Below are 18,723 nucleotides of genomic sequence, written 5' to 3' on the forward strand. Positions count from 1 at the left end.
AAAGCGGCATCGCTGCAAACTGCATTTGCCTCGGCTTCTCTCCCTAGTTCACATTCACTCCAGCTTATCTGGATACTCCATCATGATTTTTCATATTCCTTCATTTCCCCTTCTTTCTCTCCTGTGGCTTTTCTTTCTCCATCCTTCCATCACCATCTATCTCCACATCTGCAAATTTGACACCACATTTAGTTCGCCCCATCTACTGCTATAGGCCCGCTTGTAGAACATCCATTAAACTCAGCCTGTAAACTCAGCAGAATCCCTCCTTCCTCAGTCCTTATTCTTGATTTCTTCCTGTCTGTCTGTCTGTCTGTCAGGAAAGCAGTCGCTCCGTCTGTCAATAAATGTCTTATCTTTTCGACTTCTTGTTCCTGTCTGTTTATCTGTCTGTCTGACATGTCGGCAGCTGTCTCAGCGCTCCGGGGTTGCTGTCAGCCAAGTGTTGGTTTCTGTTCTTCTGTCAGTTCACCTGCCTGTCAAAGCTTCTCAGATTAGACTTGTCAACTTACCTCCAGGTTTTCCGCTTCTCTGGGATGGGTTTATAAAAAAATAAATAAACAAGGAAGAAACACATTATGTTTACTCAGAAGACTAAATTAGTTTTGGCATTGAGAAAAGTTCTTTTTTTATGCTATGGGTCTCCCTCTTCAATGATAAATATAGTTTGCAGGCACTTTATCCTTTTACATTTATGAGCTAATGTTTTATAGCATTTCCTCTGTCAGTAGATCATTGTCAAATTAGTTGTGAGGCCTTTTACAAAAAATAAATGAGAATGTTTGACTGACACACCAGTGGCACTGTTCTTGCAAGTGTTTCTAAATTAAGACCACATTTCCCATACATCCTAGAGCTTCTTCACTTACCCTGTATGAGAATTTGGTTCAGTTAAAGATGGCAAAGATGATGAAGAGTCAGAAAGGGAAAAAGTGGGGAAAACAGAAGTTTGGGAGAGGAGGTGAAGCAATGTGGGTGCTGCAAGAGTCAGTGCTACAGGAGGGGAGAAGAAAAAAGAAGTGTAGCAGAGAGATGGATGGGAGGAGGTAATATTGAGATGAGTGGTAGGAGAAACAGAAGATGGAAGTGCAGGGAGATGAAGGAAGCCGAGATGGCAGAGGAGATGGAGGGAGGAGTGTGCAGAGGGGAGCTACCTGCTGCTGATGGCAGTCAGAGTCAGTGAGGGATGGAGGGCGATCCAGCTGTGACATTAAAGCAGCAGGTGGAGGCCATCATTAGGACTGGCACAGGAGGCAGGATGAGCCCACACACACTCATTTCTTTGGGGCCCAGCGGACCACTGAAGAGCGTGTGTGTATGTGTGCGCTTCTCCTCAAAAAGAGCTGAAGCATAGTCCCATAACTTCAGAGCTCATCCCCACCTCCCCCTTTCATCTTTCCCACATGGAATCCCTCTCCTCTGCAGGTTTCAGCGGCTTCGCCTGGCGAGGGTTGAGCGGTTCCTACATCTGGTAGCTTTCTCGTAATGGTTTTTCAGTTACCTTTTAACCAATTACAATACAGCAGTTTGTTCGATTTCAGCTTAATTTTTCAGCTCATAGCTTTTCCGATGTTGCGTTCACATTGTGGCAGAGCACAGCAGGCAGCAAACTGGATGTTCAATCGTTTCCAAAGGACAAGCGATAAGAAATTGTGCCAACTGTTCCCTAAGTTTTGTCCTCTACAGCCATAGTTAGGACAACAGAGTTGTTTTAAAATCTGAAATATGTGCTCTACCTTTGCCCACCTGCTTCTCTCTTGATTTAGTCTTCTGGTTCTTCATATTAGTGTCTAGGAGAAAATAATGTTGGTTTTGGTAAAGCTCTCAATTTCTCTACTGAGATGTAGAATACAATGTGTAACAATCCATTAAACAGTTAGAGGTGAAGTGGCACATACATACAGATGAGTAATTGTGTCCATGGACTTATCTAATCTTTTGTTAACAGTCCATTGTGTAGGATTTAAAGGGATTATTGGCAGAAATGGAATATAATAAGTATGATTTCTTTAGTGTATAATCACTTGACAATGAGCATTGTTGTGTTTTAGTCACTGTAGACTGAGCTGTATTTTACTACATAGGAAGTGGTTCCTCATCCATGAAGTCTGCTATGTTGCACCCCCATGTTTCTACAGTAGCCCAGAATGGACAAACCAAGCACTGGCTCCAGACAGGGTAATTCGTGTTTTTGCTTTTTTTTTATTGGCCACTGTAGTTTGATGATGGGCTGTGTCGGATTGTTTTAAGTGGAACTGCTTTATTTATACTTTAAACTGGTTTAAATCACTGAATCCATTTGATTTGGAGAGGGAGAAGCCTTTGCGGATAATTCGGCCCCTGGTAAAAATCCCCTGAATGTCAGGATTAGAAAAAAAAGGTGAGCACATAAGTTTTCAGAGACAAAAACGTGAGGACACATTAGCAGGTGATTGTCGCAGACAGGCTGAGCAGCGTCAGAAAAATACTGATTTGTAACGTAAAACTGCTTTGTTCAGTGTTTTTACCAGTTATGATAACCAAATCCATTTGTTTTAGAGAAGAGACCTCTGCAGATAATTTAACTCCTGATAACCAAAACAATGAACACCGAGGGAGAAGACAGGAGAAGTTTCAGCTTGTTGCAATCTGCAATCCTCACTGCTGGATGCCACCAAATCCCCCTAAATCTTACACACTGGACCTATAATAAGATACATTGACGGTAGTGCCCATTTTATGTTGAACCAGAAGTTGTCGACTGACGACTGGATATTTCTGCCAGGATAAAGTGTTTCCTACCAAACAGGTTCACATTGCTTGGTTACAAAAATTTAAATTTCCCAGCCACACCATTTTTGTTCACAGGCTAGAAACCACTGGGTGAAAGCAACACAATGGAGGATTGCGCTTTTTACCTCATGGGGTCCCCCTACAGACAAAAAACAGTATTGTCTGTTACAATTCTTTCGGCGCGTGCATTTGTTGACATGCCACTGATATCGGTGAACTTCCCGAAGCTGGCCGTGTAATGCGCGATCATCATGTCTTCAGAACAGGTGAAGTAGCCTTATAGCATTTTGTACATACATGATTAGGCCGATTGCTTTATTTATTTATTCATTTTCGAAACTCAGAAATGAGTTGCTCTCTGCATGTCTGGGCTGACCTCCTTCTCACAGCACGTTCATGCTCACACACACACACACACACACACACACACACACACACAAACTCAACATAGTGAAGTCAGACAACAGCAGAGAGGCCGCAGTGCAGATGACGGGAATATAACTTCAAGATTACTCTAGTTGACGACAGTTACACTTGTTACTGTACGTATGTGCGATAAAACCTCTGCCAGCCAAGCCAGTACTTTATCAATACATGTGATCAGCATGTAGAAAGCCATATTTCAGTCTGGTCTGTCCACAGTCTCTCATTCACCACTATTATGATTTACGATCATGGTTGACACAAGCACATCACGCTCGCTGTGCTCACAGCAAACTGTTAAAGACAAACTAACATGAAAGCTGTCTGTATGTAGGCTAACACTTTATCTTAAAATGTACCTGAGGCAGCCGACCTGCAGACAGTGAGTCTCCTAAGTAGAGGGTAACAGCAGTAACAGCTCCAGGTCACCATCGGTCGGGCATTCCTCCTCCTCTTTCAGCTCTCGCCGGCATGTGAAAGCCAGACCAATATTAATTCTTGTTCGAGCTCTTGTTTTATCGCTCTCCCGTTTTCTTTTCTTTGTCTCCTCAGACAACACCTTCACCTTCTTACTTTTCTTTGTCACTTCAGCCATGACAACCATGTCGAACTTTGTTCACCTCGGTTTGGCTACGCTACTCTAAAGAGAATAAGGGGATATGATGTATGCCGTAAAGCAGCAAAATTTTAGTCCTTCTGTGTCTGGGTTCCTACCCGAACCCCGAAACTGCATAGTGCCAGTGCAAGTGAAACAGACGCTCTCAAGCAGTGACGGAGGTGTCATCCAACCTATTGTGAGTTGATGTACCATCACAAGGATCTTAGATATATATTTTGAGGGCTCAAAAACTTCATTGTGTTGCTTTTAAAACCACGTATGGGTGAATGTAGCACCGACACAATATGGGGTTAACCCGCCCAGTATCAGTGGGCTGTTATGATGCTTCGTTAGTGTTATTGTTATAATACTGTTCGGTTATTGGATCAAATCAGCCCTTGTGTTGGGTAGTTTTCTACCCATGGCTTCTGGGTAAAACTAACCCATTAATGCATCCATGCAATATTTAGCCATGCTGTGTCAGTTTAAACCCATTTGGTATTTTTTTTTTTTAAAGCAACAATATGAGTACAGAAATGTCAGATTAAGTGAAAGACGACAGCATGTTTGTCCTCTTATACCTTTCAAGGTTAACTGTCAAAACCCGAAGAAACAAGTTCAAAGTAACTCAAGCAAAAGTTGGCAAAGTATGTCATGTCTGACCTGGCGCTTTCCCAGCATGCCTTGTACACAGCTCTCGGGAATGGGTGTGTGCGTAATTTGATGGGTGGTGGGCTACGGTACGTCTAAGCCGAGCATTGCTCCAGGCCTTTTCTTAGATCTCCCATCCCTTCCGGACCTGTAGATGGGCCTATCCAGGAACACCATTAGGCAAATGAAGTTGTTTGTATCAAATATTGACATATTATCTCTTCATCATCAGGCAGCGGGAGGGAGGAGAGAGAGAAAGATTGTAACTGTGGGTAATTGAGCCGTGTCTCCCCTGCTTATCGGTAAAGCTCCGGCACGTCACGGACCTAACGAGCTGTGGCGCGCCGATTAGTCTGAAGGGAAAGTCGAACGTGAAACACCAGAGTCTCTGTCTTTCTTTTTCTTTTTCTCTTTTTTTTCATATCTGCAATGGATATTATGAGCCTCCCTGGAGGGCAGAGGCACAGCCTTATTAGTTCAATTCATGGGGGGGAAGAGAATTGATATGGATGAATGGCATGTTAAAGTATCCCTTTGTTACAATAACCATCAAGGCTGATGGTTCGGGCTGATGATGCAGCCCAAGGCAGCAGGACGACAAGCTGAGGCCTTGACCTGGATGGCAGAGGATGCACACACACCAAGGGCAGGGGGCTGATTACACACTGCCTTAAACAAATGGATTTGCCCCTTTAACATTTAGATATGGGATCTTTGTGTGTGTTGGTGTCTGTATATGCATGAGAGAGAGGGTACTTGTGGATGTCCTTTTTTGTGAGTAAGGACTGTCATTTGTCTGAATTTGTATCATTGTGTGTTTGTGTGTGTGTGTGTGTGTGTGTGCATGCTGCCTGTTTTTTATCTCAACATTATCAGGAATAGTAGTTTGGGTGTATTAGATAATCATATGGTGAATAGCTAATTATAAATGTGTTATCATCACCATTTGTGCGCATTTCCCATTTGTGTATTTATATCTGCGGCTGTGCATGTTGTTATTGTGCATCTTAGTGAATATTAACACCCATTTCTGTGTGTGTGTGTGTGTGTGTGTGTGTGTGTGTGTGTGTGTGTGTGTGTGTGTGTGTGTATGTGTGTGTGTGTGCGCGTGCAGCCTGTGCCAGGTGCCTCCACAGGGCATTACCCATCTTGCACTCATGCCACTCTGAGAGTAATCCAGTAAAAAAATGGGCGAGATGAGAATCTCACAACATGCCAGTTTGATTTGTACCCCTTGCTATCAAAGAATGCTAATTAAAATCATATTTTGCATATGTCTTGTCTTTCATGCGCATATGCAAATTGCCCCTGTTGCCTTTCAGCACTCTGTAATTAGGTTTATGAAGGACAGCTGTAATACATAATTAACAGAAATGTTTGCAAGCTCTTTTTTTCTCTGCGTCTAAACACGACGACTTAAACAAGCACGCGTGAAGTGTTCCAAGGCCGTGCTTTTCTCTCAAATATATTGATTAATTCGTTTACCCCCCCACCCCCTCAGAAATATCTTAATTATGCTGTTTGTTTATTTATAGATGATGCCGTCAGTCAGAGGCACTTCCAGTGGGCCAGAGAAGCTCAGCATTTTGATCTTGCCAGTCTCCCTGATTGGAGTATACAAGATTTAGTCATACGCTCGCTCCCAGTTTAACTCCAAGGCAGCATTCTGGACGGGTGGATGGATTGAGTTAGAGAGGATTGAGAAAATGTGGAGTGATGATAGCGAGGCAAAACAGGGGAACATGTTTGAATATTTATATGGTGGTGTTAGTTAGCGTCGGCCTCAGGGGCCTTGATGACGGACGGGACTCTGGGGCCATGATGGGATGGAGGACACAGCCTTGTGTGTGTGTGCGTCCAGACTTTGGGGGGGGGGGGGGGTTGGGTAGAGAGGGGCAATAGCTAACATAGCGACATAAATAGCGAAATAATTATGCTTTCGCTTTATGGAAGACTGACTCGTAAAGTTAGAAGGAAAGCTTCAGAAAGGCGCAGACGGGGCTTGCCGAGGAGAAAATAGAATAATGATCTACTTGGAAGAAACAAAAGTGAAAACCTCCAGAAATGGGAGGAGTGACAAGGGGGAGGACCTGAGTGTGTGCAGTGACAGTGCCAACCACATGACTGTCGGTTCAACTCCCTCGGCCCCTTTCATGTAGCTCCATCCTCAGCTCTCAGATGTGGTCATTGTCTCTCAGTTGCACAATAATGGGAAGTGATGGGTGCTAAATGAAAAGGCCAGGGGATGAAAACTCTGGTGAAGCAGCTTGGATGTCAGAGTAGTTAGTCCTGTCATCCGTTCATTATGTTTTCATATGCTGTTTAGGAGACACGGTAAACTCAGGGCCCTCGACAAAGTCAGGACATTGCGGTCACTGTCAAGCTTTGGTACCATGGTATTTTTGACTGTGCGTGTGTGCAACTGTATTTACTGTAGATACATGTGCATTTGAATCCTTGCACGTGTGCACATATTTGTTTGACACATTGATGTACAACATGTGGAGCTCTTTGCCTAGATTCTCACTCTACTGTCTGACCGAAAAGGTGCTGTTAAAACAAACATTCTCAAACCTATACTCCTCTTGTGGTACAAAGTTTTCCTATACATTTTTTGTCCGCTTTGCTGGTCTGTCATCTATTAACAGAACAATAGTCTCTCTACCCAAAAGCAACTGTTTATGACAGATTATATTTAAAACTCAATGTCAGATGGGGTCTGTTCCTGGGAAAAATCTTGGAATGTTGGAGAAGGATGGGTTTGTTTTCTCATGCAATTGTGAGAGTGTCTATCGGGGAGAAAAAGAAGGACGAGCAGCATAGAAATAAAGGGACAACCAAAACGAAGACACAACATCTTCTCTGCTTTATAGCTTCTTGTTGGAAACAGTGACAAATGGAGAAGGTGCAGCTTGAGTCTTACTTTAGGAATGGTAGTTCATTGATTTGAGAATACATGATTGCAGAAGCTGTCTTAAAATCCTAGGAAGTATTTGTCAGGCATGTATAAGGCTGGGTATAGTTCAAAGAATTACAGTACCAGTACCCTTAAAAAGAGGCTATCAATACCAATAGAGTACTTCTATTGATACTATTTTATGCCTCCTCATGGGGACAGTATGGGCCAGAGGCATAATGTTTACGTGTTGTCCATGAGTCCATCCAGCCTGTATGTCAAAAACGCCATGAGGTGATTTCTTAAAAATTTGACACACACTTCAGGTCACTTTGACTTCACAGAACACCTTTTTGGCATTACTCAAGAATTCATATGTTAGTCATGACAAAATTTCACAAGTATCTGACAGAATAAAAAGATGAAGTGATGAAATTTTACATCCAAAAAGTCAAAGGTCAACTTCACTGTGACATCGTTAGATAGTGATTGGTGACACTAATCTCGGGTGTCTGCTTTGGAGCTGTGCCATACTTTGGAACATTGTGGCGGCGTCTTGACGTGTCTAACAGAATAAAATGATGAAGTGATGACATTTTATATTCACTATGACATCAAATTTTTTTGCAAAAACACTTTTCTGGACATTATTCAACGCTATAACTCAGGGGAGAAAGGGCAGAAATTTGGTAAGATACTGAATTGGTGATACAAATCTTGGGTGTCCACTTTGGAATTGTACCATACTTTGGAACGTTTTGGTGGTGTCTTGACACAGTAAACTGCCAACTCTGTCAAATACGCTGCTCTATTTCACCACATTGCAAACTGTATGGGTTGTAGCTGCTGCGGTGGTGGGCCAATCACATGTTGCATCACATCGAAGAACACTTTGCATGATTGGGGGCAAGCAAAACCTTATGAAGACTTTTTATTTTAAATTTAGATCTTGATATAAAGGCAATCAAATGTAAGTTTTGTTTGAGCTTGTTTGAGTGGATACCTTAAATGTATAGAATACCAATTCCCAACCCTACATATGTACTGTAATGACTGCTTTACAGATTTTCTTGAAATAAACAGCAATTGAAATGAACCCATACTGGACAAACTCCCTTGTGTATACTACTATGTACATTAACCCATGTTCTGTGTGTGTGTGTGTTTTGTAGATGGGCTTTCGTGATGAAGAAACACCTCAGCACCCACCTGCTGGGAAAACATGGAGTCGGACAACGCAAAGAAAGGTACATTAAACACTTGCAACCACATCCAGCACTGCACATCATCATCTCCTTTTCAGTCAAAGTCAAAATCAATTCTAGCACATTTACATTCATGACAGACAGAATTTGATTCAGATATGATTCCCTATCCTAGATCCTGACTGTCAAGTATTTTAGCTTGTTTTCAGGAGTCTTAATATGAGAGATACTGCTGGCAATTAATTCTAGATTTTGGTGGATGACTCCTTCAACCCCTATGGAGGTCTGCAAGCTTTTAAGCAAAAAGTCCCCACTAGTTAGAGTAAATTTCAAGTTAAATATAACTTGAGATCCTCCGTTCCCTAATGAGTTAAATGGCTTTCACTCATCTTGTCTGTCTCGGTCTCTTGCTTACATCCCTTTATTCTGTCAAACTTTATCTGGCTCCCTTCCTCATCTTACTTTCAGCTCTCCCTCTTGAATTAAGGATGAATGATGTTTCTTTTACCATTTTTGTCTGCGTATGCGAGTGTGTGTTTCTGTGTATGTGCAATGTCTCCCGCTTGGCCCTGTCTATCAGAAGCAGAGCCCTGCTGTCAGTGTATGTGCGTTGTGTATGTGTGTGAAAAAGAAAGATGAGGAGATGAAGTTGTGAAGCCCCCCCCGCCCCCCTACTCTGACAAGCCAAAACGAGACGTTAAACACCTCTCAATCTGTCAAGCGAGCTGCTAAAATAGAAACAGACCCACTTTTTCATTACTCCACAACCAAATTGATACTTTTGACAACGTGTGGTATTAGATATGACAAGTGGCTTCAGATATGGAAGTAAGCAACCCGACCAGATGCCTCTCCATCTCTCTGACATTATCAACTAAATTCCTACTGTCAGCTGTTCATCTGGATTAGATGGAAACAAATCCTCATATCCTCAACTGCTTCAAGTATCCGTTTGATCCACATATTTTTTTTGTTATTGAAACCTTTATTTGTCCAAGTATAGCTGATACTCCTTACTCACAGTTACATATGTTCACATCTGTGACCAACCCAGTGCAACCACATTTTTTTTTGCCATTGGTTAACAACATTTATGTAACTTACTGTTTGAACACAACAGATAATGCCAGGCCAACTGCCATTACCTCAGGTATTGGTGGTTTCCACTGACAGATGAAGGTTGAAGGTGGAAGTGTACAAGCTGCCATGACTGCGGTAACATCTCATTTGTAAACTCGCACAGTTGTAACATTGTAATTACTTCTGCCAACTTTCGTGTTAAAAGAATGGTCAATGAATGCCATTTAAATAGTTTTGTTTCACCTGCAAATCCCCCAGACTACACTTACTGGGCTGTGCTCACACAGGATTAGGTCAAAACCTAGTATATGGCCGGTCATTAAACTATGGCTTTTAATTTGAAACAGGAAGTGGAGGCACTTGCTCAGTCACAGACTTTTAATTACAGTGCTGGCCTTGATGGTGCGGTCCACGCAAAAATGTATATAAATACATGTTAAAATGAAGAACAATACACCTAGACAGGCTCACATAGCAGAAAGGTTCTGGTTTTTGGAGCTGAGTGACCCATGACATTATACATTGCACAAGGTTCACCAACATACCAGGTGTCTTATACGAGACACATTTTCCCTACATATACAACATGCTAACATTATTAGCATAGACCTCTGACATTTCCCACTGCATAAATTAGCCTAGTGGCTAGCGGAGTTTGCTTCTACTCATATGAAGCTTGAGGAAATCACACAGAAGACTTCAAATGCTTTTTTGTGGGGGCTTTATTATTAGTTATTGCTTTTTATCTGTGAAATAAAAGTAAAGTAAAGCTTTCCAACATAGGCTGTGAAGATAATAGTTACTGTGAAGTTAACCATTAATTTGTGGACGTGAGGTTAGCATTTCAGCCGTCACCATCTTGGCAAGAAGCTGGCTCTGTGGAGGAGCGAGGGGTGGATCTGACTGAACAGTCGAGGACACTATTGGTAGACAGCCGGCACTCAGTGCAGCCCGCCCTCAATTATATGTAACTTTAAGCATTAATGAAATATAAACTGGTGAGCAATATAAAAATTCACTCCCTGTACAGTTGTCAGGCTGTAAATATGTTTATTGCTAATGACAGTTGAGCATTTTAACATGGGTGTCTGTGGGGATTGACTGGCTTCTGGAGCCAGCCTCAAGTGCACGTTTCAGGAACTGCAGTTGTATTTTTCAGCCCTAGGGCTTGCCGTTGGGTTTCAACTGAGGGAAGTGTTTTTTAGTTAACAAAAACAAACAGGAGGTCTGCAGTAGGTCGCCATGGCTCTCAGCGCCTGTTTATTTGGAAAGAGCAACAGCCAATGCGGAAACTCCAGATCTCACAACATTAGTCATTCTGACCAGTGGTGTAACTTTATCACTCACTCACGGCCTTTTATGTTTGTAAGGCTGGCCTTACATTCTGCGGCCCAGTCAACAATATGCTAAATGCCAGGGTCTGCCTGCAGCGTGCTGCCGATTCCTTGCTAGCTGGGCTGCTCTGCAAAGGCTTTGTGGCCCTAATTCCAATTTAACTTTGGCACATCTTTCAGATTTGATGTGTATGATCTGATTACAATTCTAGAGAGGAAGGCCAGTGAAGGTTACACAGCCAGATACATTTCACACTAGTGTTTTGAGAAAAACCTCCACATTAACACAAGCTACCAGTCTGTCAGAGGAGGCAATCGCTGACCACAATCAACCCCAAACATTTGCACTTTTATTGTCAGATAAATTGCACACAGTTTGATTCTCCCACTGTAGTAAATGGGGCAATGCTAGAAAGCACAGTGCCCAAACAGAAGAGTTAGTCTCTATTTCTAATTCCCACACAAGTTGATCTTTGCTAATTTGGAAATGCAGCACATCTGAGATGTGACATTTTAGCCAAAGCTAGTGAAAGCACTGATTTTAGTTGAAACAACCTATAGTTTTGAAAATAACTAGGATGCCGTTTGGCTTTAATTGTCTAGCTGGTAAAAAGACATAAAAAAAACCCCATGTGTATCACACTTTTGTTCACAAAGACCTTTTGTGCTCACTGCTTTTGTGATAGAAGGTGGCAACACTGCCAAGGTCATCAAGGACATACACACACTTTCACACGCAAGGATACTGGGCATGAATTAAGTTGCACTGTCTTTGTGTGTTGCGTTAACCTGGTGTGTGTTTATGCCATAAAACGTCTCAGACACTTTGCTCAGCCATTAAGTATTATGCCACACAGCATCATTACATCAAACACACACACACACACACACAGACAGACAAACACACAGAAGTACTGTGTTAACACACACCCATGTAAACTTGCATACAGTTACGCATAAACACACAAACTGTAAGCTCTCACTCGTCATCAAAAGATCATTCTTCCATCTCTTGTTTTCTCTCATTCTTTTTATTGCGCTCATTCATGCACACTTAAACACATGCCTACTGTGCGCACACACACACGCACACACACACACACACACACACACACACACACACACACACACACTCCATTGCATACGCACTTAGAGGGAGGACAGCCACAAGGTTTGTTCTATTTAAACCTGTAAAACACGGTGTCATCATTTTTCTGACAGTCCTGCAGACAGAATTTATCTCATCATTAATTAACCATCATATTTCCAACACAGTGCAGCTTAATTAGCACAAGGTCATTGGGGAGGGCTTATTAAGTGGAACAAATTTGGGCAAGTGTAAGAGAGGAGGCAGAGGACGGAGGAGGGGAAAAAGAAAGAGAAGGTGGAAAGAGAGAAAGTGAGGTGGGATGACAAAGAGACAGGCAGGCAGAGAGGGGAGATGAAAGAAAGAAGGAAGGAAAGAAATGGAGAAAGAGAGGAAGTACGTGTCTGTGTGTGTATGAGTGGTTTGGTTCGACATGACAGTGCTGGCTCAATGATTGATAACTGCACCGGTTTTGAAAGCCCAGACCTGGAGACTAGGACAGTAGCTGAGGGAGAAGGAGAGACAGGGAGAGGGAAAGGATGGGGAAATGTGTGTGTGTGTGTGTGTGTGTGTGTGTGTGTGTGTGTAGGGGGGTATTTGAACCGGCAACTGGGGACCAGTGAGGGGGGGGTTGGTGTTGAGAGGCAATGGGGGTTGCTGGGGGGAGCCAATTGCAAACATATGCTGGCTGGCAGGCGGTGGAGAGATGGATTGCAGTGGGACAGTGTCAGAGAGGCAGTTTCATCACCATCGCTACGGCCCTGTTCACCTGGTATTTTTAGAACACTGGGGAGATCTGTTAGTCAAAGGAAGAGAGGAGGAGGAGCAGGAGGAGGAAGAGACCTGACTAGCCGTAGGTGACGCCAGGCTCCACTTAGCCAAATCCGTCTGGGGCCTTAAACGCCAGGATATTTTGGGTGGGTATCTGTGAAGAGGATAGAGTCCCACTGATTTTAAAAAGCTGAAAGTGCTGATGATTTTTAGTGTCAGTATCCTGTTTTGGTTGATCCGCCTAAACTTTATTGATCCACATGGGGGACTTGTCCCCATTTGACCTTCCCTAAGTAAGGGGCAGTGAGAAGCCTTTGCCCAACACCCAGTAGGTAATTCCTAAAAGAATAACGTACAGTATCCTTTAAAGTAACGCCAAAGACACCGGTATGCTGGGTTAGCTGAAAACATGGCTGTACAAAGACATCAGCTGGCTGGCCTATACACTCTGCAGCGATCAAAGCCAAATAAAGCACTTCCTTTTGGTTTCAAACCTGCAAATTTTCTTGTCACATGGAGCCTACTTTCAGCTCACCATGCATGTTTTTAGGGAGCCATACAAGCATGGCAAGGCCATGGTAAAAACACACAATTTCTTTATTTTGTTCATATGTGAAAAATCTGTTTTGTACATACCCTTTATGTCGCCCAGTCACAGTGTCACATTACAATCAGTCCCCACTAATGAGTGTTGTAGGCAGTGGTGGTCAACAAGGCTAATATTAGCCCCACATATCGGTCTAACCCCAGTGGGGAAGAGGAGGAAGAGGAATCGGAGGGGAGGATGGGTGAGATGACAGACTCCAACTATCTGACAGGTTCAGGGTGAGAGAGAGAGAGGGAGAGAGCTGAACTGTTATAAAGTGACACAACTGGGTCTTCGTCTCAGTCACACCACCACTCCTCACTGCAGGCAGTGAGCGGAGACGAGGGCTTTTTGTCCTTTTGTCTGCCTGCATGTGTGCGCTCTCTCAAAGCTGTGTACTCACATGTTCTCATAAGTTTACACAAACCTAGCTCCATGGTGTCTGATTGTAACAGCTCACGGTGATCTCAAAAGATTTTTACTGTAACATTTTTGCATTATAGCTCAGAATTATAATAAGAAGTTGTCACTTTTGTTATCACCCACTTGTATCGTCACACTGAGCCGAATTATCTCTGTTCCTCGGTACATTTTCATCTGAATATATAATCTCCCTTGTTTAGTTAATAGATGTGCGGTGTGAGCCTTGTGGGAAAATAGTTGTATAGTCCTCCAGAACGTGTAAAAGTACTCCCACTAGTTTGATTTTATTGATTGTGATTGAGCGTTGCACATCAAGAATGCTTTTTCCTGCTCATTCACAGGAGAACAATAGAGTTATCTTGACTGTAAAACAAAAAGAGGATACAACCATCAGTTTGAATGTGTGCTGTTAATTACAGCAAAGAATAGCTGTCCCTAAGGAGGGACATGAAATAGTGTATCACTTCTTTTGAGTAACACTTTTTCATGTGACTAAAACTGACTTCTATAAAATTGTGTATGCCAGCATGTGTGTATTGTAAAATTAATTCTCTGCCTTCATGATCATCCGAAAAAATCTGCATATTTCACCACATATTTCGATTTTTACTTCACTACTTTAATCTTCAGTTTTCTTTTAGTTTATCATTTTAACCTTGGTGTGCCTCTAACTGTGTGTGTGTGTGTGTTCCCTGATGTTACAGCGGGTCTGCCGGCACCTAAACCAACACTTCAGTAACAAGGGAGTGGCCTGAGAGCATGAGTGACAGCAGCGACCTTGCCTCAATTGCTTGTAATTAGTTCTTTAAAAAACAGGGTGCCAAAAGACAACTGACCTGTCTCACATACCTGTTTTCATAGGTAATTGTTAAAACGCCTGCCATTTTCACGCTTGTAATAATAAACTCCTTGAACTAATACACTCATCACTCTCGAAACAGGAGTGCTGACAACTCAGAAGAAAGATATATTTGTTTAAGTAGGGGGGGCGGGAGAAAAGGCATGATACAAGCAGCTGGAGAGAATGTTTTCAGTGTTTTGGAGATGTCTAATTGCTAAAATCTGCTCACAGTTTTGCTCTAGTGCAGTTGCCTTTTTTTCTCTCTCTCTACAGTATTACTGTATGTCTGAGCCAAGTAAGCGGGCGCTAAAATCCCTCGGAAGAAAACAGAAAACCAGGTGAAAAGGCATGAATTCAGATCCAGAAATAGCTAGCATGATGCATGCAGCGCAGGTGTGATGACTCACAAAATGAAGACAGGGATATTCAGAGCATCCGTTATTACGTGACTGCAGTGAGAAGATTGTAGAAAATGACCAGTTTTTGAAGGAGATAGGGATTTTGGATAGAAACTGCCATATGTGCTTTATGTAAATATTTTGCATCTTTATTTGTGACTTTAAAATTGTCAATTTTCTTATTTGTAACCGGTGTTTCTTGAATTCTTTTTTCTCAGGGTAGAGACATTCTGCAGTTAATATACATAGACAACAATGATATGATATTTTGATTTTAAAAAATGGACCTGACACATCAGTAAACCCATATTCTAGTCAAACACAGGTTTACATAATGTATCACCTTTATTTCTGTATGTTCACACGGCAGAATTGATATATACATTACTGCGGTGGGTTACATTGCTGTGCCAGGGGCCGAGCTCGGCTGAGTGGGCATCTGGCTTTGCAGCGCCGGGCTCTGGGCTCGCAGCCGCGTCCCAGCATGCCGTGCAGCGCGGCCATATTGCCCCGGCACCGAGGGCCGGGACCATCCAGGCTTGACGGGTGGAGCAGGGGCGGAAGAGCCCTGCCTGGAGCCAGCATGGTGGCAATATGGACCACACGGAGCAGGCAGGGGTCAAGTCACACAAAACCACGAGCCAGTGTGTGTGCAGGGCATGCGTGTGTATGTGTGAGGGAGGAAAAGAGAGAGAGTTAGCAGTGTGATAGGGAGATAAAGAGTAGATAAAGACAACCCCTAATTCATTAGAATAAATCCTTTCCCTTAATTATTGATAATGAATCTGCTCTTTAATCTTTCTCTTTCTTCCTTCCCTTATCTGCCTGTGTCAGCACTTTGTCTCTCTGGCTTGGTGTTGGGTGGTAAGGCCTAGTTTTTAGCCACCCAAGGGCAGCAGTCAATAACATCCCGTTCTTCTGGTACTGTAAGCAGGGATGTGATTAGCAGCACAGAAAAGGCAGGAGGAAAATATTAACTTGAAAGTAGCTGAGGATATTTGGACTCACTGTGGGATACTGAAATATCCTTAAATTCTGGAGGAAAATAAAAGGAAATCATTTGTTCTTGTTTTTATCCACAAAAAAGCTCAAATTAATGTAAAATCAAACTTACTGTAGCAACATGAAATAAACTAATGTCTGGCACTAAAGTAGGACCACTACAACACTGACCAACATACTCCAGTAATCAATGCCGTTTCTTAATGCAGTAATCTTAGTGCAACATCAGCAGACTCATTCTGTGTGCTTGCACTCATGAAGCCCCGTTTCCCAGAGGTCTGTGTAGCTCACGTAGTCCCGGCATGGTACTGGCAAGGCCTCAGCGACCCCTAGCTCACCTTTGTGTTTGCTGGCTCCTTGTTTGAACAGGAGCCAGCAGACAGCGCCTCGCTGTTTACCCTACTCAATATTTCATGGAGAATGAACACTCGCAGAATGAGGGATCGCGTTAATATTGCTGTTAAAATTAAGCGATAATTAAAATTTGTTAGTTTAAAAGCCATTGCAGTCTATAAAAGTTTGATTACTGGAAAATTAGGTGCATTAAGTTTTTATGGGTTGGCCTGTGCTATCGCTTGGGAGCGATTTTTATGCACTTGTCATGGGCATATGGTGCAGAATTGTGGGAGTGTGTGTTTGTGGGTGGGTGGGGGGTGTGAGGGAAGCATGTTGGTTCTCTGAAAAGCTGACACACTTTAATGCTAAAATCTCTACCTCTGTGGTCGAACTCATCATTAGTTAAAGCACAGTAGTACCACAGCCTGGGAGCAGCAACTGTGACAAAATGCCAATTATAAATCTGGGCCTGTGTCTCGGAGACGACAGGTCAGAGGTCATGTCGTTTGGCCAGTGATGTCACATCAGCACTCCTGTCGATGTATTGTTGTTGCTCGCTCTAACATCCAGCTCCTTGTTGCAGGGTGCAGCAGGGTCCTATCAGCTCCTATTACTAATAATAATGTTAGTTAGCAGTCGACAGCCCGTCCCAGAGTTGGAAGCCACTCGTCATGTCAGAGCAACATGACCTTGACTTGTGGAATAAATCCGCAGTCGTAGTTTGTCTTTTCATAACAGCATCTACCTCATCTCGGTAGTGCAGCTCCAACGGTCCCTCCAGCTTTTGAAGTTTTTCTTTCCTGTAGAATGATGTCACCCAGCGCTGAAACCCAAGTGACATTACTCAACCAGACAAGAACGGAGAATGTGCACAGTTCACCTTCATATTCATTCCACATCCCGTGGCACAAAACCAGGCGGTTATACAGCGACACAATTGTGCGGCTAACTGTTGACAGTGGTTGGACATTATGCACAGTGGGACTGTGGAAAAACTGGGCTGTTGCCAGCCTGTTTTTCTTTTCTATTGAAACATCAGACTGTCATGGCAGAAATGGATGTTGCCAGGCATCACTAATGAGGCAATTAATCAATGAATTAGCTGAGCAGCGATTAAATTAATGCGAGCTGGACGGGCAAGCGGCAGTCGTGGATATATCCTGGGGAAGGTGATTAACACAAACGCAGAACAGGCAGCGATCAACAAGGCCACTATTAAGTTGGACAACTTCCTGAACTTTTCTCTTTTCAGCTAAATATAGAACAGCTTCATTTGTTTTATGTTGTTTGGACTGGAGAAATATTATCATATTTTCCCATGTGGCTACACTGTATTGCTAATATGTGGTTGAACTCTAGAAAGATTGAGATGTTGTTATCTCTTTTTTTCTCCAATTGTTTCTGCCAGTCTTTAAGGGCCATATTCTGAAACAAATAGCACAAATAACCAATAAGTATACACTTTCACACCATATATATTTTTTTTCATAGATAAACATTGTAACATAATACTCACTCATTCCAGAAAATCTCCACTGAACATTCCTATTTTTTAGATTACCTTTTAAAATAAATAGTTATTGAAACAAATAAAAGAGAGTTAACGTTAGAGGGATCAGACATGAGACAAATTATCATTAGACAAAAAAATCTAATATTATAAAATGCAAGTCTAAGGGACACTTGCTCTCTAAGCCACAGCTAAGATTCATAATAAATAAATCTGTTAAATCTTATAAATTTCATCTCCTTACATAGACCAAAGAAAGTTTGCTGTATGTGAGAAGGTTTGAGCGAAACTTTTGCACTGTCACTCCTAACTCTTTTCTGTAATTTGGGTAGTTTTTGGTAAAATAAATGGTTGTGAAATTAAACTATTCCTCATTTTCCTGGGGTCCTCCTAGTGCCCCCTCAAGGAAACCTGCTCATTCTCCAAACTCACTACTGTAAACCACTTCCTTTGATGCTTAATGCAAAACGTAACAGCTAAACGTGATGTACAACAAGCATTTATTTATCCTCTTGTATCTGATGTGCTTGTGTGGGCTGTGATTGTATGGTTTCATATGTTGGACAGCATATAAGGCTTATCTATTGTAGTTAAGGACAGCGGTTCCTAAAGTGGGGTCTGGGGCCCTCACAGTGGACAGTCCTGAGCAGGCTGTAGGGGTCCTTTAGGGGCCTCCATGGAGTCTCCAGCTAAGTGAGGAACAGTCTTGCTTCACTGCAGTATAATTCACTGAAAATTACTCCATTTAGAGAATGTAAAAAAATAATGACCATTGGAATTGTAGGTGTCACTTCTTTCACCATATTCTCC

The 18,723-nt window shown here is 42.5% G+C and overlaps 1 protein-coding gene across 1 annotated transcript in view; it reads left to right on the top strand.

Annotated features, from left to right (window-relative positions):
• znf407 (zinc finger protein 407) overlaps window positions 1-18,723 on the top strand; it is a 166,612-nt gene that overhangs the window by 62,874 nt on the left and 85,015 nt on the right. The window contains exon 5 of the mRNA XM_033640767.2: window positions 8,513-8,587. Coding sequence (XP_033496658.2) covers window positions 8,513-8,587 — 75 coding nt within the window. The remainder of the gene's footprint in view (window positions 1-8,512; window positions 8,588-18,723) is intronic.

This window comes from Epinephelus lanceolatus, chromosome 10, assembly GCF_041903045.1.
Source record: "Epinephelus lanceolatus isolate andai-2023 chromosome 10, ASM4190304v1, whole genome shotgun sequence".
In the NCBI taxonomy this organism is placed as follows: Eukaryota; Metazoa; Chordata; class Actinopteri; order Perciformes; family Serranidae; genus Epinephelus; species Epinephelus lanceolatus.